The following is a 21,014-nucleotide window of genomic DNA, read 5'->3' as shown; positions in this document are numbered from 1 at the left end:
TTCCCTGGGGAGCCCTGACCCGAGCCTCCTGCCCGCAGCTGAAGGAGCACCCGGAGAAGGGGGTGTACGTGAAGGGGCTGTCCATGCACACGGTGCACAGCGTGGGCCAGTGCGAGCGCATCATGGAGGCGGGCTGGAAGAACCGCTCGGTGGGCTACACCCTGATGAACAAGGACTCCTCTCGCTCCCACTCCATCTTCACCATCAGCATCGAGATCTACGCCGTGGGTGCGTGAGGCCGGGCGGGGTTGGAGGGGGTGGGCCTCCCGAGCCGGGCACCCACTCCTAAGCACCCCAGACCCTTCACCTCTCGGAGCCACCAGGGCCCCAGCTGGGAGGAGATGCTGGGATCGCCCGGAGGAATCGCACGAGGCCCATCCCTGTGCCGGGACCTAAAGGAGAGACAGCGTTACCACCACCAGTAATAGCACCGGCAGTTGCAGTGTGCACTTGCCGCCTGCCTGGCAATGCGTGTGCGTTGGCCCATGTGCTCCTTACACCCCAGGGGGTGGACACATAGCATCCCCATCTTACAGATGAGGAAGTTGAGGTCACACAACTAGAAAGCCTCTGAGCTGGGCCCCTGTCCCAGGGGTCTGTCCCCCAGAGCATGTGCCACCCAGAACTCGTGTTGTGGTTTTTTTTTTCCACCCAGAACTTTAGAGTATTTGTTTATTTTGGCTGCATCGGGTCTTAGCTGCTGCACGCATGCTCTTTGTTGTGGGACCAGCTATCTAGTCGTGGCTCCCAGGCTTGGTTGCCTCACGGCACGTGGGATCTTTTTATAACAGTTCCCCAACTGGGATCAAACCTGCGTCCCCTGCCCTGGAAGGCAGACTCCTAACCACTGGGCCACCAGGGAAGTCCCCGCCGCCCAGGACCTCTGGGTTCTCCTCTTTCTGTGATGTTCTCTACTCCTGAGCCACCTCACTCTTCCTTCTTCTTCCTGGAAGTGTTACAGAGAAGGGGAAGAGGAAAGATAGGAAGAAGCACTCGTTTATTTGAGGTCACCTGTGGATGCTGTGCTGAGCCCTTTTCACACTTCATTCTGTTGAAGTCTCACAGCAGAGACCTAGACGCAGGCAGGCATTACAACTCCCACTGACAGGTCAGGAAGAGGAGGCTCTGAGAGATTAGGGACCTGCTGGGTTCAGGGTCCCGCTTAAGTGCTGCAAGTCACTGCTTAACTGCTAAGAGGTGGAGCTGGGACTTGAACCCAGGTTGCTTTGACATCTGGGTTTTCCCCATTCACACTGCAGCTGCCTCCGAGTGTGTGGTTCATTCATCCCAGACAGAACTTCGGAGAGCAGTGGAGCAGGGAGCAGCCTCAGCTCACGTAGGAACGTAGTTCTGGAGAGATCCCGGCCCAAGGTCAAGCCCTGGGTCGCTGGAAGTCCACGCAGCATGATGCCCAGCTGTGGGCTGACCTGGCCCCAGGCCAACACCCCTGGACCAGAGTTGCCCCCCGGGGGCAGACATGGGGTCTGGAGTGACGGTCTCATCTTCATGTGATGATGCTGTGGGTGGGGAGCTGGGACTCAGCCAGGTGAGGACAGATGAGGAGGGGAGGGGAGCGCGGCCCTGTCGGGGCTTCTCGGTCTCTGCAGATGAGTTTGCAGGACAAGGCAGGCTGCCTGCAAGCAGGTTTTTTAAAGAATTTTTAAGATGTTTATTGTTTTCATGATAAAAGAGGTTCAAATAAAGATATTTAGGAGTTAAGAGAAAAGTAGGGAAAATTACAAACACAGCCCACTGTTAACATCTAAGCATGTATTCTTTTGGTCCTTTTTTTCCCCTATGAAAATTTTAAACACAAGTGAATCTTAAGTTTCTTCCCCATGCCGTCCTTACGAATGTCCCCACATCATTCCTGCCACGTCTTCCTGACCACGGGCGGTGGGTGGACGGTCCTCCTCTCCCCACCCCTCTGCAAGGTCTTAACGCCCATTCCCAGTTTCTGTGTGTTGTAAACGTGCAGCAATGAACATTTTTGTGCACAAAGCCTTTTCTGCTTTTAGAGTCACCTCAGATTCCCTGGAGCAGGCCTCCTGGGAGGAGGGTGCAAATCTGTCTAAGGCACCTGGTACATTCTGCAAAGAGCTGTCCAGAAGGGTGTTTCCAAGTCCTTTCTGCCTGCTGCTGCTAAAAAAAAAAAAATAGCCCAAAGAATCAAGCCCTTTACATGCCCAAGACTCCACTAGGCATCAGCCAGACCTTTTCTTCACTTCGAGTAGCTGTGTTCCTGGGCAAAGCTGGGACAGTTCTGGTTTCAACGAGCAGGAAACCAGGAAGGAAGTTCCCTCCTCTGCCCTCATCTCACTCCAAGAGCACTTGCTGTGTGGCAGGCGCGACCCTTGAGGGTGGTCTTGGGTTCCCCTGTTACCGAGAGAAAGGCTGAGACGCAGTTAGCTCCCTGAGGCCTGCAGCTCCCAAGGGATGGAACCCAGACTGGATCCCTCTGGTCTTCACAAGCGATGCTCTGGGCCCCTGCTCCCGAGGTACCTGGCACCTGGGTCTGCCTGCCAGCGCAGCCGTGGTCCCTGCGGACCTGGGCGTGTTCTCGGGGCATGAAGGCCCGCTGTGTGCCGCGCCTGGAGTGGGCTCTGTGACAGCGCTGTCCGTTTACCCGTTCCATCAGCCAGCCCAGATGGGGATTTGTCGTCAGCCTCATTTTGTCGGTGTGAGAATCAAAGATCAGGGCAGCATATGGCTCTGCCAAGGTCACACAGCAAGTAGGAGGCAGGGCTTGGATGGGAACTGGGTCCCAGGGTCTCCGAAGCCGATGCTTTTCTGCGTTGAAGGGCGGCAGCTTCCTGGAGACCCAGACCCTTACCCCACGCCCCACCTCCCACCCTCCACCGCCTTTGCCTCACAGGAAACATGAAGGAGCTGTCACAGTGGCAGCAAGAAACCCCGGGCACACAGGGAAAGCGTGCACCTCCAGCCCCTGCTCCCTGGAGGGTCGGCCCTGGGTTCTGGCCTTAAATCTGCTGCTTAGCAAGCCATGACCTTGGGCGAGTCACACGCTCTTTCTGAGCTTCACTTTTCCCGCCTGTAACATGGGCGCAATCCTAGTGGCCCTCTTAGTGGGGCTCCTCTGAGACCCTTGGTGGGTGGGGAGCACCCAGAGCCTCCTTCCTGCAGGGGGTCGCCGCATCCCAGGCCCCTCACCCCCCTGTCTGGTCTGTCTGCAGACGAGCGGGGCAAGGACCACCTCCGCGCGGGCAAGCTGAACCTGGTGGACTTGGCGGGCAGCGAGCGGCAGTCCAAGACGGGCGCCACGGGGGAGCGGCTCAAGGAGGCCACCAAGATCAACCTGTCTCTGTCGGCGCTGGGCAATGTCATCTCGGCCCTGGTGGACGGGCGCTGCAGGCACATCCCCTACCGGGACTCAAAGCTGACCCGGCTGCTCCAGGACTCACTGGGCGGCAACACCAAGACGCTGATGGTGGCCTGCCTGTCGCCCGCCGACGACAACTACGACGAGACGCTCAGCACGCTGCGCTACGCCAACCGCGCCAAGAACATCCGGAACAAGCCGCGCATCAACGAGGACCCAAAGGACGCCCTGCTGCGCGAGTACCAGGAGGAGATCAAGAAACTCAAGGCCATCCTGGCTCAGCAGATGGGCCCCGGCAGCCTGTCAGGTGGGCGGTGCGGCGGCGGGGGCGCCGGCAGGGTGGCTGGAGCCAGGAGCGCTCTGCCCTGTGTCTGCCCGCCTCCGGTTCCCCATCTGAGGGTCGTGGAAGCCATGCCCCACCTCCTCCCAGCTGCATGTGAGCGTGGATTTTGAACAGCCAGGGAGAACCCTGCCTGGGGACGGCTCCCCGGGGGTGGAGGTATGTGCCCACCAATGCCCCAGGGAGAGGCCGGTCCTTCCGGGCCTGTCCCAGCAGCTGGAGGCTCCATCCCCGTTCCCTGCCTCCAGGCCGCGCATCGGTCCTCCCACCTGTCTGCCTGCTGGCTCAGTGGCAGCTGCAGAGTCGTGATGTTGTGCTGCTGAGCAGCGGGGTGACTGACTGACATCCCCGCCCCCCTGTCCCCCGCATCCTGCCTCCACTCCCAGAGGCAGTTTGGCTGTCACCCGGCAGGTGTCAATCCAGACCTGGAGCCTGGGCCTGCAGAGCCCTTGCTTGTGGCTGAGGGGCTCCAGGGTCATCTCTGTCTAAGAATTCCTGGGAGGAAGGGAGCACCAAAGAACCTGAATCCATGGATCCATTTATCCGCCTCCTCCCTTCCTCTCTGTCCATCATTCTCGGCCTGCACTGATCTTCTCATCCCCGCCTCCATCTACCCATCCACTCAGCCAGCCAGCCCGCCAGCCCACCCCCGCCCACTCCATCATTTACCCACCACCCTTCTCTCTGCCCACCCCACCCCTTCTCTCCGCCCACCTTATCTACCCTCCTCTCTGCCTGCTCATTCACTCCATCCTGCCATCCGTCCTTGAATCTCTCTTTCCTCTCACCTCCCCCCACCCACTCACACCCCGACTGTGTGTGGCCCTGGGCCTGGCCTGGGGATCCAGACAGAGATGACTCAGATCCAGGTTCTGCCTCATGGTTAACCTAGTCTCCCGGGGGAGGGAAGGGACACTCCCACAGAGGAGTGTGTACCCCTTGGGCAGAGAGCTGGACAGGGCACTGCAGGGCAGAAGGGAGCGTGTGGGGCGGGGGGTGGGCCCTCAGGGAAGGCTTCGCAGAGGAGGAGGGGTGCTTGAGTCTAGCAGGTTGAGAATCTCCTTTTAGGATGAGGGTCAGTCTGTGCAGGGAGGCACAAAAGTCTCAGGGGACTTTGGGGACCCACAAGGATTAATAGATCTTCTGGCTACCTGGGAAGCTGCGTGGTGGGAGGTGCCCTGGGAAGCTGGGTGGTGGGAGGTGCCTGGGCAGCTGGGTGGTGGGAGGTGCCCAGGTGTAGGGACTGGCAGGGGCTGGCAGGGACGAAGTGAAGATGGCCTTGACCACCACGGTGAAGGCTTCCTCTTGGGCAGCCTGCCTTCTCCTCCTCCCCTCCAGCCCCAGGATCGGGGAGGGGACGCTCGATGGAGGAGGGGTGAGAGGCACCGGGAGGGAGTTGGGGCGCTCTGCTGGGCCCCCCCAACCCTGACGCAGCAGCTGCCATGCTTGCAGGCCTCCTGTGGTTACCACGGCAGACTTGGGCGGCTGTGTCCTGTCTCCCTGGATTCGGAGCGTGGAGCCCAAACAAGCTGGGATGATGGTGCCTGGCAGGCAGAGAGCCGAGAGCCAGGCAGTAACTGCTGCCTCACATTCTGGCTCCTTGGGGAAGTGACTTAGACCCCTCCGAGCCTCAGTGTCCTCATCTGTGAAATGGGTCACCCGCCTTGCAATGGCTGTGGGGCAGTTGGGAGGACTGCACGAGATGGTTCATGTGTGGGCTTCGCCCGGAACTTGTCCCGTAAGGCTCCACAGACTGTACCCGATGTTTTGACGTTATAGAGTTGGGCCTCGAGACCAGCCAGAGGTGTCTGACTCGGAGCTCCAGGGGTCCCCATCGCCCGGCATGCCCCGTGAGCCGGCGCCCTCTCAGCCCTGGCCCTCCCTCTGGTCACCAGCATATTTCTCCCTCCCCTTTTTAGCAACATGGGAAACACTGGTCTGTTTTCACCGGCCCTCCATGCTCACTTGCCCCTAGTTCAGGCAGGCCCTGTGCTCCCAGCCCACTGAAACTGCCTCCTGGTTTTTAAAAAAAATCATTTATTTCTTTATTTTTGGCTGCACGGGGTCTTTGTCGCTGCATGGGCTTTTCTCCAGTTGTCCATTCTGTAGTGTGGTGTGCAGGCTTCTCGCTGCAGTGGCTTCTCTTGTGTAGCACAGGCTCCGGGGCACACGGGCTTCAGTAGTTGCGGTATTAGGGCTCAGCAGTTGTGGCTCACAGGCTCAGTTGCTCTGCGGCATGTGGGATCTTCCCAGACCGAAAATCGAACCCATGCCTCCTGGTGATAAAATCCAGCAATCGGTTCTCCGGAGGCCCCACCTGCCCTCTTCACATCCGTTGACTCAGACGAAACCCTCCCTCGTCCTTGAAGCCCTTGCTTCCTGGACACCCGCACCCCAGTCCCCCTGCCCCTCCAGCCGCTCCTCCTCAGCTCCCTTGGACGAGTCTCCCCATCTTCCTGACGTCAGGTTGTCCAGGGGCCGGTCCTCCAGCCTCTTCTCTGTCTACACGGGCTCCTCTGGTCTCACGGCTTTACCCACCACCTCCCCGCTCACGAGTCTCACACGTGGACCTCTATCCTGGCTGTGTGATGTGTGCCCAGGTCTTAATTTACACGGCTGACTGAGTGGTGACACAGAGAGATCAATGTCATTGCAACAAAGTGTTAACATTACTCGGCTACCCCGGCGATGAGCGACAGGCCACGCAGGGCCACGGGGGTGGGGAGGAAGCACCAGGGGAGGTCAGTCTGCAGAGGAGCCAGGGGCAGCCTGAGCCAGAGCCGTGATAGAGGTTTTGGTGGAAAGACACAGCAGGCAAGAGAAAGGGCCCAGGACTGACTAGTTTGAGGAAGCCTGGCGGGATCAGGGCATAATGCTGTCCTTGCTCGCCTGCTGCTGGCCCTAGTTGATTTCAGGCAGAGGAAATACTGGCTTCTGGTGGGAGAGTTAGAAGCAGCCCTGGACTTGACGTTAATTGGTTTGCATATGAAAGGTGGGCTCCTCCAAAAGCTGTTGACCCTGGGAGGACTGTCCCCTCCAGGCCATCAAGCCCCCCAGGGTGTTAAAACATCATTAAAATGAACCTGATCGATACACCGTGTCCTCTGAATTCCAGTCTTGAACATCCTGCCATCTACCTAATCATCACTCCAAACCTAATGTATGGGACACTGAGCCCTGAATCTTCCCCAGTCCTGCAGCTGTCCCCACCCGGCTGGTGGCACCTCTCTCCTTCCAGATGTTCAAGCCAGAAACCTTGGTGTCATCATCCTTGGCTTCTCACTTTTGCCTCTTGCTTTTGTTGTATCTACCTTTAGAACAGTATCTAAACCTTTAGCTGATGGCATCACCGACTCTATGGACATGACTTTGAGCAAGCTCCGGTGATGGACAGGGAGGCCTGGCATGCTGCAGTCCATGGGGTCGCAAAGAGTCGGACATACCTGAGTGACTGAACTGAACTGAACCTTTGGAGCAGGTCCAGACTCTGTCCACTGCAACCCCGTGGCCTGAGCCACTAGCATCTCTCACCTGAATTACTGCAGAGCCCCCACCCCAGCAGGCCTCCTGGCTTGTGCTTTTGGTACCCCCAGTACAATTCTCCACACGGCAGCCAGGGAGCTCCTGTTCAGACGCGAGTCCTGCCCTGCCCAAGCCCTCCAGTGGCCCGGTGGAACCCGGACTTGAAGCCAGAGTCCTCGCCAGGGCCGGCAGGTTCCCCTCTGCCATGCCCTTGGCTCACAGTCTCCCTCGCTCGCTCTGCTCCAGCCTCAGTGGCCTCCCGGCTGTTCCTGCAACAGTCCCGGCCTCCTGCCTGCCACAGGGCCTTTGCACTCACTGCTCCTTCTGTCTGTCCCTGGGATCTCTGCCTGACCCTCTGCCTCATTTCCTTCAGATCACTGCTTTCCGCACACCTTGTCTAAGAGGTCTTTCCTGTCCACAGGATTTAAACTACAGCCCTTCCGCCTGGTCTTCACTTCTCCTCACCCGCCCTGCTTGCTTTCTCTTAGGAAGTATCGCTTTGCCTCTTGCTGGCCTTTCCTCCCCAGATGGAAGTGATGTGTGTGGAGTCCTGTCTGTTGTGTTCAGTGCCAAACCCCCGGGTGCCCAAGAAAGGCTTGTTGGATGAGCACGTTGGCATTTTACATAGAGATGTGCTCAAAATAAGCTCAGTATTGAGGTCTTGTTTGAATGAACACATTGTTGTCATTTTATGGGTTTCTGCTTAATTTCTAGGGGCTTCCCAGGTGGATCAGTGGGAAAAAAATCTGCCTGCCAATGCAGGAGACTTGGGTTTGATCCTCGATCCAGGAAGAGCCCCTGGAAAAGGAAATGGCAACCCACTCCAGTATTCTTACCTGAGAAATCCCGTGGACAGAGGAGCCTGGCGGGCTACGATCCCTGGGCTCGCAAAGAGCCGGCCATGACTCTGAGCACACACACACGGGCACGCTTAGTTCCGGCAGACCACGCACACCGTGGTCAGAGCCCCTTGTTTCTGCTTTTCTCCCAGCTCTGCTGAACAATCAGGTGCCCCCAAGCCCTGTCCAGATTGAGGAAAAGCCGTTGTCTCCACCTGTGATGCAGCACGCCATGGAGGCGGAGAAGCAGCTGATCCGGGAGGTGAGGCGGGGCGGGCAGGTGGGCCCTGCAGGAGGTGGGGCTCCAGGACTAGACCGCCTCCCCGCCGCCCTCCCCTGGGGGCTGGTCTTCCAGCCTCGCTTTTGGAGTTCAGGAAGCTGAGGCTTTTAGAGGTGCTGTGGCTTGCCCAAGGTCACACAGCGAGGTGAATCTGAGCCAGGATTTGAAGCGGGGTTCTCACCTCCAGAGTGCAGTCTGTCCCCCGTGAGTGCTGGTGTGGGGAGAAGGGAGGCGTCTGCTGGGCCGTCCGCTGTCTGTACGTCCTGCTCGAAGGGCTGGCGGTGGAGCGACGGTGGGGAGGGGCCGTCCCTGGTAGTGGGGCTGGCGGGTGCCTCACCGAGAAGGTCAGAGTGGGAGCGCTGGGGGCCAAGAGCAGGGCATCCCGGGTGGGCCGCAGGGAGCCCTCAGTGGCACGTTTGGGCTCCGAGAAAAAGCTGTCACCTTGGGGCCCCTGGGTCCTCCCGCCTGTGTGAGGTCCTCCTGCCCACAGCCGATTGACAGACGCGGAGCTGACCCAGAGGCGCCAACAGGGCCAGACACCCAGCGGCTCCCACCCCTGCCCTTAACTCTGCCCCGACTCTAGGCTCTGTTGGTTTCTGGGGGTTCACATCCCGAGACCCCAGCATGGGGTGGGGTTTGACGTTCAGTGGTCCCTGCAGGCGGCTGGCTCTTCCCTGGTGGGAAAGCCAGCTCTGCAGGGACTAGGGACGGAGCGTGTCTGCAACTGGGCCTCTGCCACTCAGCTGTGACCTCAGATGGGCTCAGTCCTGGGGCCCCAGGAAGCCCCCGGGCAGGCTGTGGGGGCCTGGGGCCCAGCCTCTGGGAGGCAGACTGGGTGAGGCCTGGGGAGATCTCTGTGCTGTGGGCTGGAGGTCTGGGGTTCATTGACCGAAGAACCCCCAGCTGCCCATGACGGGCAGGGGCTTGTACTGTTCGAGTAGGGGCCTGGATGTAGCCCCCAGTAGCCCCAGTGGGGCCCCCGTGAAGGCTCTGGGGGCTCAGCCGCTCACTCTACCTGTTCCCCTGCTGCCCCTGGGGCAGAGTTGGTGTCAGGCTGGCCCTGGAGCCCTGGGCCCAGCTCCTGGGGGAGTCCTGGGAGGAGGGGGTCTTTGGGGATGTCTGAGCACAAGCCCACAGGATGAGAGCGGTGACATTCTGGGGTTCAGGGAGGGTTTTAGAGTCACACAGGGATGAGTAGACATTGGCCACAAAACAGTATGGGCTGGGGGGGTGACAGGGAGCGGGCTGGGGTTGGGGGTGGGGACGGGGTGTGGGCATGGGGCTGGGATGCAAGCTTCCTGCCTGGGGAAGCTGGGTTGGGCGGGTGGGGTTCCTGGCAGCGTGAGAAGCAGGGCACCGCCGCCCCCTAGTGGTCATAGGGGAGACGAGCTGCCGTTCTGGCCTGGTTGCTGGTGGAGCCAATGCTCAGAGCGTCCTCAGATGGCTTAGTGTAAAGAATCTGCTTGCGAACGCAGGAGACGCTAGTTCAATCCCTAGGTCGTGAAGATCCCCTGGAGGAAATGGCAGCCCACTCCAGTATTCTTGCCTGGGAAATCCCATGGACAGGGGAGCTGGGTGGGCTGCAGTCCATGGGGTTGCAGAGAGACATGACTGAGCAACTAGACACGCAGGCATTGCAGCCGGGTTCTTTACCATCTGAGCCACCAGGGAAGCCCTTCCTCATGTCTGGGAGTGGATAAAAAGCAGCTTTTCTGCTGCTGGAAGAGCCTGGGTGGTGTAAAAGGTGCCAGCCGGGACTGTGGGGGTTCCTGGGTTTGCATTCTCTCCACCCCGCCTGCCCATTCAGCCAGCCACAGGCATCTTCCGCACGCCTGCTAGGGGCTGCAGCTGGAGGCGAGTGTGGGGCCAAGGCACGGTGGTGCTGTCTTTAATGCTGGAAGTGGCATGGCAATGTCCTGGTGGTCCCTGGAGCTCTGTGCTTCCATCTCTTGGAGGCAGGTGGCTCCTGGTTCAGTCCGTGGTCGGGGCCCTAAATCTCCCAAACTGCATCTCCCCCCCCCGCCAAAAAAAACAATAATGATTGGAAGTAGCAGAGCATGTTTTAGGGAATGGGGGGAATGATCTGGGACTGAGGGGGCAGTCCGGTGTGGGGGAGGGCAGGAACTGACAGAGTGGAGTCCTCCCGCGGGGGGTTGGCCATGGATGACTGTCCTCTGCCCCAGGAGGATGCCAGAGGGGCTTCCCTGGTGGTCCAGCGGTTGAGACTTCACCTTCCAATGCCTGGGACGCGGGTTTGATCCCTGACTGGGGAGCTGAGATCCCACCTGCCTTGTGGCCAAAAACAAAACAAAACATAAAACAGAAACAATATTGTAACAAATTCAATAAAAACTTTAAAAAGTGGCCCACATCAAAGAAAAAAATCTTAAAAAGAGGATGTTGGGGGAAGGTGACCTCTTCAGGAGTATAATCTGCAAACATACTGAATCGCTTTGCTGTACAGATCAGAAAACATTTTGAAATCTGCTCTATAACTGTGCGGTGAGGATTAAGTGGTTTGATGTTGGTAAAATTTTTTGTCATCAGTTCAGTCGCTCAGTCGTGTCCAACTCTTTGTGACCCCATGGACTATAGCACGCAAGGCCTCCCTGTCCATCACCAGCTCCTGGAGTTTACTCAAACTCATGTTCGTGGAGTCGGTGATGCCATCCAGCCATCTCCTCCTCTGTCGCCCCTTCTCCCGCTCCTCCTCTGTGAAGGGACAGACGGGGAATGGAAGGAGAGGAGCGTTGAGGGAAGGGAAGATGGAGAGACCGGAAAGGGGCGCTCCCCACTTCGAGGTCCTCCTGTAATTTGGGGGTCACATGTTTACACGTGAGAATGGCGTGTGCGTGTGTGCAGATAAGTGTGTATGTCTCCAGTCAGGTCTTGCTAGGCTGTACATGCCGCTGGGCTGAGGCCTGGGTTGAACTGGGGTTGGGGCTGAAGTGCCAGCCAGGGGACCTCTGCTGGGCGAGCGTGGGTTCGAGGGCAGGAGAAGGCAGGCGGGGTGAGGGCTGCAGGTCTCAGGGGACCGCCAGGAGCTGTGTGTGGTTCTGGGCAAGGTGGGCCCTCCCTGGATCTCGGTGGCAGGTCAGCGGCACCTTGGCTGTGCTGCAGAAACCACTAGGTCTTCATGATGGTCTGTCTCGTCTCCTGCCCTGGGAGCCCAGGCTGGCTGATTGTGTCGTGCTGGGGGTCTGCGCTGGTCCCGTACTTCCCGGGGGTCGGGTGGGCATGCGCAGGGGCTCCCACCTCTAACCCTGTCCCACCCCCTGGCTCACTGCCGCTGCAGGGCCACCCTGTCCAGAAAGCCGCGGCTCACGGGGTGTTGTGAGTTCACAGAGGCCCAGCCTTCCCCATGGGGCACGCACGAGACGCCTGGACAGTCTGCCCAGCCGTTCTGCTTCACGCACTTGCCGACTCGGTGGCACAGCACTCAGGTGCCCCTCTGTGCCCGGCATCATGGCTACAAGACGGCACGGTGCTTGCCCTCTGGCCAGGGAGCCAGGTGGTTCACCTATAATCAAACAAGGGCAGAGAACGGTGGAACTTCTGATCAAGGCTGAGAAGACGTAAGCAAAGTGCCAGAGTGGTGGCAGGCATCCTCCGAGAGGGCGCTCATGGAAGGCCTCTCTGAGCGAGTGTCGCTGAGCTGAGGCCCGAAGGGCTGAACTTGCTTCGGAGCGAGGGCAGAGGTCCTGAGGCTGGCAGGGGTCGGGGGAGTGGGTGTGTCTAGGAGTGGAAAGGGGCTGGCATGCCCAAGTTTGACAAAGATGGGGTGGGCCGTCCGGGTCACTGGGGACTGGAGGTCGACTGGAGGAAGTAGATTTTATCCTCAACCGTGGGAAGCCCCTGAAGCATGATCCATGGACACACAGCTGCCCCGTGGAGGATGGTCTTACTCAAGAGTAGAAGTGGGGAACCAGGTCTGGGCAGGAACTGGTGGTGATGGCGAAGATGGATGGCTAAGCAGAGGCATAGTGATTTACTTTGTCTTCGATGGGTTGAGAACCGTTTGGTTAAACTGTATTTGTCGATGCAGAAAGGTGTTTGTGATCTATCGCTTTGTGGAAAAATTAGATTATAGACACATATACAGGCTTCCCAAGTGGCGCTAGCAGTAAAGAGCCCACCTGCCAATGCAGGAGGCATAAGAGACGTGGGTTTGATCCCTGGATCGGGAAAATCTCCTGGAGGAGGAAATGGCAACCCACTCCAGTACTCTGGCCTGGAGAATCCCACGGACAGAGAAGTCTGGCGGGCTGCAGTCCGTGGGGTCGCAAAGAGCTGGACACGACGGAAGAGACTTAGCATGCACGCATATGTTATTAGCGTGTTAAAACACGCTTAGACAAGAGTTCAGAAGGGTCTTCCCCAGCCAGGAGTCCCCCCCGCATCGTGGAGATCATCTTAATTCTGTTCCTTGGGTTCAGCTGCGTTTCCTGGATTGTGGGACAGAGGAGGCTTCCCGAAAGCTGCGATTGGAAGCGGTCATAGAGCGCTCCCCTCCGTCCCCCGCTCACCTCTCCAGGAGTACGAGGCGCGCCTGGCCCAGCTGAGGGCCGACTACGAGGCGGAGCAGGAGTCCAGGGCCCGGCTGGAGGAGGACATCACCGCCATGCGCAACTCGTACGACGTGAAGCTGTCCACGCTGGAGCAGAATCTGCGCAAGGAGACAGGTGGGCGGGCCCTCCCGGCAGCAGGGAGCCCAGCCTGCTGCCCCCGCCCCCCGCCGACGGGCCCCAGTTCTGTTTCCTCCTCGCAACCGCCCAGCAAGGCAGGCATCTCCATCACCCTCACTTGACAGTTGAGGAAACTGAGGCCCAGAGAGGGTGAGGAAATTCCCCGAGGTCACACAGCTTTTAAAGCGGAGCCGGGATTTGACTCTAGCAGTCTGATCCCAGGGTCAGCGTTCTCACTCACGGCTCTGTGCTGGGGGCCGCAGGCTGGGTCCCCGCCCAAGGCTGACTTGAGTGGCAACAGATCACCCAAGTTTTATGGGTAAGCCCCTTCCCCCGGTTTCTGCATTTTCTACAGTCTCTCTTCCACTTTAGAGCCCATCTGTCATCAGAGCAACCACACCTCAAAGTAGGCAATCCTTAGCAAGAGCTTTTTAACTTCCTGGGAATTTTTGTCTTCTGTTTGGCATTCTAGAATGTTCCATCCCACCGCTATCTTTCAAACACCCTGTGCTGCCAGGCAGCCCAGACTTCCTAGGACTCACTGTGTTAGTCGCTCAGTCGTGTCCGATTCTTTGCGACCCCATGGACTGTAGCCCACCAGGCTCCTCTGTCCATGGGGTTCTCCAGGCCAGAATAGTGGAGTGGGTAGTCATTTCCTTCTCCAGGGGATCTTCCCGACCCAGGGATTGAACCCAGGTCTCCCGCATTGTAGGCAGACGCTTTACCATCTGAGCCACCAGGGAAGCCCATAAATACTATAAAATCCACGTTGTAATGATGACGGCGTTCACATCGTTGGTCCCGTTTATGGGGCATTGCTGTGTGCCAGGTACTGGGTAGGTAGGCGCTTCCCCTGCCTGCCCTCGGTGAGTTGGGACTCACTGCTTCCTCACAGGGCAGGTGTGCAAGCCGAGGCTGGGAGAGGTTCAGGCTGTGAGCTACGCACAGAGGTCCCCAACCTTTTTGGCACCAGGGGTCTGTTTTGTGGAAGACAGTTCTTCCACGGACGGGGCGGGTGGGTCAGGCGGTGTCGCAAGCGATGGGGTGCGGCAGGTGGAGCTCACTCGCTCGCTCGCTGCTCTCCTTCAGCCGTGTGGTCCGGCTCCTGGGTGTCAGGGACCCCTAGGCGGGGGGGTGAACGACCCTAGCAAAGGGGACATCAGGGCTCTCTCGGGGAAGCCCAGGACACGGTGGATGGACCCGAAGGAGCAGGTCCGTGAGCTGGCAGCAGGAGGCCTGTGGTACTTTCCCCCCATCCCAGCTGGCAGGGAGATGCAGCCCCAGAGGAAGACCGAGGAGCAGGTTTTAGCACTTTCTGTCCTGGAGAGTGTTTCGTCCAGCCCACTTTGACTATCAGGCCTCCAAGGGACTTTACTTGGTCTCGCTAATACTCATCTGCAGCATTCATTTAACTCCCACGGCTCTAGCTTGTCCTGTGGACAAGGGCCTGGAGCTGGTTATGCCAGGAGTGGGCCCTGAGGGTCTTGGGTGTGAAATCTTTGGGTCAGGAGCTCTCTGCCTTTGAGGCAATAATACTGGCAGGACAGCCAGTTTATGTATAAAGAGCAGACCCAAGGCACAGGGGTAAGAGTCCAGCCCCTAATGGCTGGGGCAGTCAGAGAATGGAGACATCATGGAGCTGGTCAGGGAGGACTTCCTGGAAGAGGTGGAAGGAGATAGGACTTGAGTTCTGAGGGGCAGAGATGGAAAGTCAGCGTTTGGGGGCCCAGAGGCTCTGACTTTTAAGCTGGTCTCTTGGAGATGGTGGGCCTGCGGCCAGCTTCCAGGGAAGGGCTGCCTCCCGCCCCCCGCCACCCCAGTCCACCCTGTAAAGAGCTAAAGGAAGGTGTCTCCTGCAGAGGCTGTCCTGAAGGCGGAAGTCCTCTACAAGGCTGAGGTCCTGTCCAGGGCTGAATTTGCCAGCAGTTCGGAGTACTTGCCTCCTTTCGAGTTTAAGATGGCCGAGAGACCCGAGATCTACTCTATGCCTGAGCCCGTGCCCAGTGAGGACTCCTTCAAGGCTCAGGTCTCCTCCGGGTTTGAGGAGCTGCCCAAGATGGCGGCCTCCAAGTCCGAGGCGTCTCTGGGGTCCGATGAGTCTTCCACGCTGAGAGAGAACTCCGTCTGCACGGCCTTCTCTGGGCCAGAGGAGCCCTGCAGCCTGGAGTTCTCCGTGCCTGATTCAGACGCTGGGGGCTGCTACCCACTGCCTGACAACGTGGGCCGGGGCGCCATGGAGCCCCTGTTGGAGGAGGAGCCCCGGCTGATGGCGCTGGAGCTGCTACCCGGCCTGCACGACCCCTACGCCGAGGTGGCGGCCAAGCTGGCCAGGTTCTCCACGGTGTCCAGGCCGGAAGCGCCCCCGGTGGACATCCCCAAGGTGACCACGCAGGTACCTGACGTCACGCGGGTTGATACGCGGAAGTTCAGGGGAGGGGGTGAGCCCGGCGGGGGCGTGGCTGTGTCTCAGGGGTCCGGGGTCCGGGAAAGGGGAGCTCTGGCTAAGGCTCTGTAAACCAGTGGGAAGGTCAGGATGAGATCCCAGGCGATGCCGGGTGGGCCCTTGTTCTGCTGACACGGGGACACCCGTGGGGGTGGGGGGGGGCGGCTGCTGGTTGCCATGGTTACACCTCTCCTCACCAGCCTGTTCTCCTAGGGGAGGCGGGAGTTCTGTGAGAGTCCTGCTTCCTTTCAGGGGCCGTCCAGGGGTCTAGAGGGGCTGCTTCTCCTCCATCCTGCCCCTTGGTCCAAGGCCTTCTCTCCCTTTTCAACCCTCTGTTTTATGTTTAAAAATCTTTTTTCTTCCCTCCTTTCCTTTCTCTCTCTGTCTAAAGTGTACAGGCCTTTGAATCAGAGAGACCCGGGTTCAGATCCCAGCTCTACCCCTCACTCAGCTGTGTGACCTTGTCCGGCTGTCTCTCTGGGCCTCAGTTTCCTCATCTGTTAAATGGGGATGCTGACACATGCGTCCTGTGAGGTCAGGCAGGTGGCAGGCCTGGAACAGGAGTGCCTCTCCTCTCTGCCTCACCTCCTCTCTCCTCTGTTCTCCCTGCTCCCTGCAGGAGGAGTTGGTGGGGTTGGGGAGCAGGCGGGAAGGGTGGGGCGGGGCCCCAGAGGATGATCCTGACCCAACCCCTGCTCCCCTAACTTGTTCTCCTGCAAGCACCCTTCCCTGACAGATCTGCTGGAGCCCGCTGACCTCGGGTCTGAAGCTGAGGTGGCTGAGGACCTCCCACCCAGGAATGTGAGTACCCTCTGCCCTGAGTGGTGGTGGTGGGGACCTCCAGGGGCCTGATTCTTGCTGGGATGCTCTCGCTTGTCTCCTCACTCTCTGGCCTCAGTTTCCTCACCCATAAAATGGGGACAATACCCCCGGCCCTCCCCCAGCACAAAGCAGCATGCAAATCTGAGGAGTCCTCACCTCTATTTATTGATTTTTTACCGAGAGGCCACTGTTCCAGGGTGATGTTCAGCCTTTGCTCAGCAGTGGAGCCCTGGTGTAAAGCACAGAGGCCCAGCGTGTGTGGTGGATGAGGGCCACAGAGCGGAGCTGGAGGCCCCGAGGCGCTGGCAGGGAACCCCCCAGGCGGCGGGGGGCCGTGTTGAGCTCTGCTGCTCTCAGACCCCACCTTTCCCCACCCCCACTTCTGCTTCAGAAAGCACAACCATCCGAGGGAAGCGGGAGGAAGACTTTAAATTTGCCCACATTTGTGGAGAGAGGAAGCGACCTGCTGGCCTCTGGGCCTGATCACTGGGTAGGAGCCAGCCTGCAGCTTCTCAGCAGAGGGTATCTGGGGAGGTCGGGGGTCCCCCTGGGCAGCAAGTGACCTTGAGATGTGGGACTCAAGCAGGGAGAAGGAGCCGGGGCGGCAGGGGAAAGAGCACGGAGCCGGGGTTGGGGTGGGGTGCGGGGGCAGCAGGTGCCAGAGTCCTGTGGCCGGAAAGATCTCCAAGTTCTCAGTGCCAGAAAAGGAGGTCAGGGAAGCAGTGGGGTGGGTGGGGGGTGGGGGCAGGCAGTGGGAGGAGGGGGTGGGCACCGGGGGTGCAGCAGGCCGCGGAAGAAACTGAGTTTGACTGCAGATGTGATGGGGGGGTCTGCGAAGGATCAATTTATAGTTTAAGAAAATTCCGGGAACTCCCTGGTGGTCCAGTGGTTAGGACTCTGTGCTTCCACCACAGGGGGCTTGGTTCCACGGATTCAGTCCCTGATTGTAAGTAAGATTCTGCCAACCGCACAGCAAGGCCAAAAAACAAACAAAAATTGCCCTAGCTGCTGTGTGGAGTCTAGATGGTAAGGGGCAGGAGGGAGAGTGAGCTGGGGGATGTTTTGGGGGGTGTTGGTCAGAAAGGTGGCAGGAAGTTGACTGGGTGCATGTTTTTAATGACGGGGTGTCCCCGAGCCCGTAGTGATGTCGTGGGCCGCCAGGGGCCGGCCGCCCTAGCCAGGGTTGAGGCTGCGGTGAGCTCGTGCCCAGGAGTTGGCCCCCGCCTCCACCTTGGCTTCTGGTTGCACTTAGGAGGTTGACCTGGGCCCGGGGGCGACGGAGGAGCTGGTGTTGGCGGCAGAGCCCATCGCGGAAGCCCAGGAAGCCCAGTCTGAAGCGCCGGAGGCCTTGGAGGCTCAGCCCCGCTCTCTGCTGGCCGGGGCCGGCGCGAGGAGGGAGGGCGCGGCCGCGCTCGCCAGTGACCTCCTGCCCACCGTGGACCAACAGCAAGTGCTCGCCCGGTAAGCACCTGAGCCCAGGGCAGTGGGACCTGGGGGGCGGGGGGTGGGCGCGGTGGGACCTGCGGTGGCGGTGGCGGGAGGGGGCCCAGGGCCCGGGCTGGATGGCGGGACCCAGAGATCCTTCCTGAGCCCCACCCAGCCCTCCCCAAACATGGCTACTGGGCCAGTCCTCCCCAGGAGTGGTGCGGTGCGGAGGGGCCAGTCCGTCGGGTGGCAGGGCTCTCTGCTCAGGAAGCGGCTCAGGTGCCTCCAGATCCCATCAGATGCTTGCGGGGGGAGCAGCTACTGTGGGGGGCGGGGACAGTCCCCACCTGGCTTTCTCCGGGGCCCGCCCTGCAGGTTTCAGGAGCCCAGGGCAGGCGATGCAGGCTTTCCCCGGGTCTTAGATGGTCAAGAATCTGCCTACAATGTGGGAGGCAGAAATCAAACGCCAGGTGGCTGAAGCACAAGCTGGAATCAAGATTGCCGGGAGAAATATCAGTAACCTCAGACATGCAGATATCACCACCCTTTTGGCAGAAAGTGAAGAGGAACTAAAGAGCCTCTTGATGAAGGTGAAAGAGGAGAGTGAAAAACCTGGCTTAAAACTCAACATTCAAAAAACAAAGATCATGGCATCTGGTCCATCACTTCATGACAAATAGATGGGGAAACAATGGAAACAGTGAGAGACTTCATTTCCTTGGGTTCCAAAATAACTGCAGATGGTGACTGCAACAGTGAAATTAAAAGACGCTTGCTCCTTGGAAGAAAAGCTATGACCAACCTAGACAGCATATTAAAAAACAGAGACATTACTTTGCCAACAAAGGTCTGTCTAGTTACGGCTATGGTTTTTCTAGTAGTCATGCATGGATGTGAGAGTTGGACCATAAAGAAAGCTGAGTGCTGAGGAATTGATGCTTTTGAACTGTGGTGTTGGAGAAGGTTCTTAAGAATCCCCTGGACTGCAAGGAGATCCAACCAGTCCATCCTAAAGGAAATCAGTCCTGAATATTCACTGGAAGGACTGATGGCTGAAGCTGAAACTCCAATACTTTGGCCACTTGATGCGAAGAACTGACTCATTAGAAAAGACCCTAATGCTGGGAAAGACTGAAGGCAGGAGGAGAAGGGGATGACAGAGGATGAGATGGTTGGATGGCATCACCGACTCAACAGACATGAGTTTGAGCAAGCTCCAGGAGTTGGTGAAGGACAGGGAAGTCTGGCGTGCTGCAGTCCACGGGGTCTCAAAGAGTCAGACACGACTGAGCGACTGAACTGACCTAAACAATGTGGGAGACCCAGGTTCGATCCCTGGGTCAGGTAGATCCCCTGGAGAAGAGAATGGCTACCCACTCCAGTATTCTTGCTTGAAGAATTCCACAGACAGGAGCCTGATGGGCTACAGTCCATGGGGTCGCAAAGAGTCAGACACCACTGGGCAACTAGCACACCAGCACCACAGCCTAGCCTCCAGTCCCTCCCTCGTGGAAGACATGCTCCCTCTAGGGACAGGCCACTCCCGACACACCCTGGGGCTGCCTGCTGACCTGGACTTTCCTCCCTTGCTGTGCGGCTTTGTGCAAGTCACTTAACATCTCTGAGCCTTGGTTCTCACTTCCGTAAATGAGATTGCAGTCAGGCCCATCTCCATGACAGAGTCAGCCCCACAGCCAGCGGTTCAGCCCCCTCCTGGCCCCACAGACTATGGTTCAAACACTAACTGAGGATCTACTATGTATCAGGCGTCAGGACGCAAGCATGGATGGGATATCACCTTGGCCTTCAAGAAGCTCTCAGTCCAGGGGGAGTCAGGTTCTGGAGCGGTTAGACTGGCTGCGTTCCCATCTGCCTCCGCCGTCGCCCAGCTCTGCCACCTGGGCTGAGATTACCTCTCTGTCCCTCAGTCTCTCACCTACACAGTGGGTGAGAGACTTCCAGGCTGGGAAGCTTGTTGTGAGGGCCGCACGGCACGATGCCCCAAGAGGCAGCAGCTTGGTGTTGGGCACAGAGAAAACTCACAGCACAGGTGGTGGTTTTCACGGTGTGGTCTGGAGTGTGGTCAGGGAGGGCTTCTCAGAAGAGGGGGCCCTTGAAGAAGGTATGCAGGACAGATGTCTAAGGGGTGGCATTCGAGGGATAGGGCACAGTGAGGTGGTGCAAAGTGGGTGCAGGGGGTGGAAACAGCCTGGGTGTTTGGAGAAGCAGCCGCCCCGGGATTAAAGCTGGAGCAAGGAAGGGGTGGTGGGGTTCCGGGGCAGATGTGTGCCCCTGGAGGCTTGGGCTCCATCCTGATGGGGACCCTAGAAGGATTTTAAGCAGAGCAGCGACTTGGACGTGGCTCACCTGTATCCTGGCTGCTGTTGAGCTCAGAGCTGAGCCTGAAGCAGGTCTGGACTGGGCGGCTGGGTTTGCATGGTTCCTTCTTTCCCTTGACCGTGGTCGCCTGTCCTGTTATGAGTCCGTGTCATGCCTTTAGTTATCCGACCCTTGCATCCCTTTGGGAAGAGGCACAGTCAAGACACTTCTGTGGTGCTTTAGTTGAGTAAGGATTTCCACCTGAGCCTTTGTAGTTATTTCAAATTTGTGCTTTTAAAAGGCAAAACTCTATAATTTTTTAAAGCATTTTAGATATAAATATTTTTAAAAAAAGAACTGTTTGTGTCCCTGATGAAACATTATGCACTGACCGTCATTCCCCACAACCTAGGGGTACTCTGATCTGCAGGTGCCCTGGGAGCACAGCCGGGAGCTTGCTCTGTGGCAGGACCACCAGCCCCGGGAAGTGGGTGGGGCAGCCCTGGGCGGAGGGAGACTCTCGCCCAGAAGGAACGCTGGGTCTGACCCCGAGCCAACAGCAGTCACCTCCCCGGGCCTCAGTGTACCTGTCTGTGAAGCGGGGTTGTTGGAAGGAGTCGGGGAGATCAGCCTGGACAGCCAGTGCTCAGTGATCGGCAGACTTTGTCACGTTTGCTTTCTCCTCCCCGCCGGCAGCTTGCAGCTGTTGGAACAGCAGGTGGTCGGGGGGGAGCAGGCCAAGAACAAGGACCTGAAGGAGAAGCACAGGCGGCGGAAGCGGTACGCGGACGAGCGCAAGAAGCAGCTGGTGGCGGCCCTGCAGAACTCGGACGAGGACAGCGGGGACTGGGTACTGCTCAACGTCTACGACTCCATCCAGGAGGAAGTGAGGGCCAAGAGCAAGCTGCTGGAGAAGATGCAGAGGAAGGTGAGGCCGGGCTCAGGCCCCGCCCCCAGGCAGGCCCCGCCCCGCAGGTCCCGCCCCATGCAGGTCCCGCC

The 21,014-nt window shown here is 58.8% G+C and overlaps 1 protein-coding gene and 2 long non-coding RNA genes across 14 annotated transcripts in view; 1 reads left to right on the top strand and 2 right to left on the bottom strand.

Moving 5' to 3' along the window:
- KIF17 (kinesin family member 17) overlaps positions 1–21,014 on the top strand; it is a 51,466-nt gene that overhangs the window by 12,131 nt on the left and 18,321 nt on the right. For 5 of the 12 annotated variants that reach the window (XR_015136682.1, XR_015136683.1, XM_086326194.1 and 2 more), the window contains exons 4-12: positions 39–228; positions 3,195–3,647; positions 8,194–8,303; positions 12,856–13,003; positions 14,866–15,398; positions 16,170–16,250; positions 16,663–16,761; positions 17,524–17,732; positions 20,712–20,943. Coding sequence is in view for 10 of the 12 variants with exons in the window: in XM_086326194.1 (XP_086182320.1) it covers positions 39–228; positions 3,195–3,647; positions 8,194–8,303; positions 12,856–13,003; positions 14,866–15,398; positions 16,170–16,250; positions 16,663–16,761; positions 17,524–17,732; positions 20,712–20,943 (2,055 nt within the window). In the remaining 2 variants the exon portion in view is untranslated. Of the gene's footprint in view, positions 1–38; positions 229–3,194; positions 3,840–8,193; positions 8,304–8,398; positions 8,526–12,855; positions 13,004–14,865; positions 15,399–16,169; positions 16,251–16,662; positions 16,762–17,523; positions 17,733–20,711; positions 20,944–21,014 lie in introns of those variants that run through there. The other 7 variants (XM_086326203.1, XM_086326202.1, XM_086326256.1 and 4 more) reach the window with 5 other exon arrangements.
- LOC147377317 (uncharacterized) lies at positions 5,701–8,197 on the bottom strand. The gene is made up of 2 exons (XR_015136742.1): positions 8,039–8,197; positions 5,701–5,956 (listed from the first exon to the last, which is right to left on the bottom strand). It is a non-coding gene; the product is annotated as an uncharacterized LOC147377317 (long non-coding RNA).
- Positions 18,345–20,737, bottom strand: LOC147377316 (uncharacterized). The gene is made up of 3 exons (XR_015136749.1): positions 20,603–20,737; positions 20,064–20,215; positions 18,345–19,808 (listed from the first exon to the last, which is right to left on the bottom strand). It is a non-coding gene; the product is annotated as an uncharacterized LOC147377316 (long non-coding RNA).

Source organism: Bos grunniens, chromosome 2 (assembly GCF_055505025.1).
Source record: "Bos grunniens cultivar Pamir isolate PY7600 chromosome 2, Bosgru_T2T1.0, whole genome shotgun sequence".
In the NCBI taxonomy this organism is placed as follows: Eukaryota; Metazoa; Chordata; class Mammalia; order Artiodactyla; family Bovidae; genus Bos; species Bos grunniens.
Note: the sequence above shows the minus strand (reverse complement) of the source record. Positions and strands in the feature narration are given on the sequence as shown.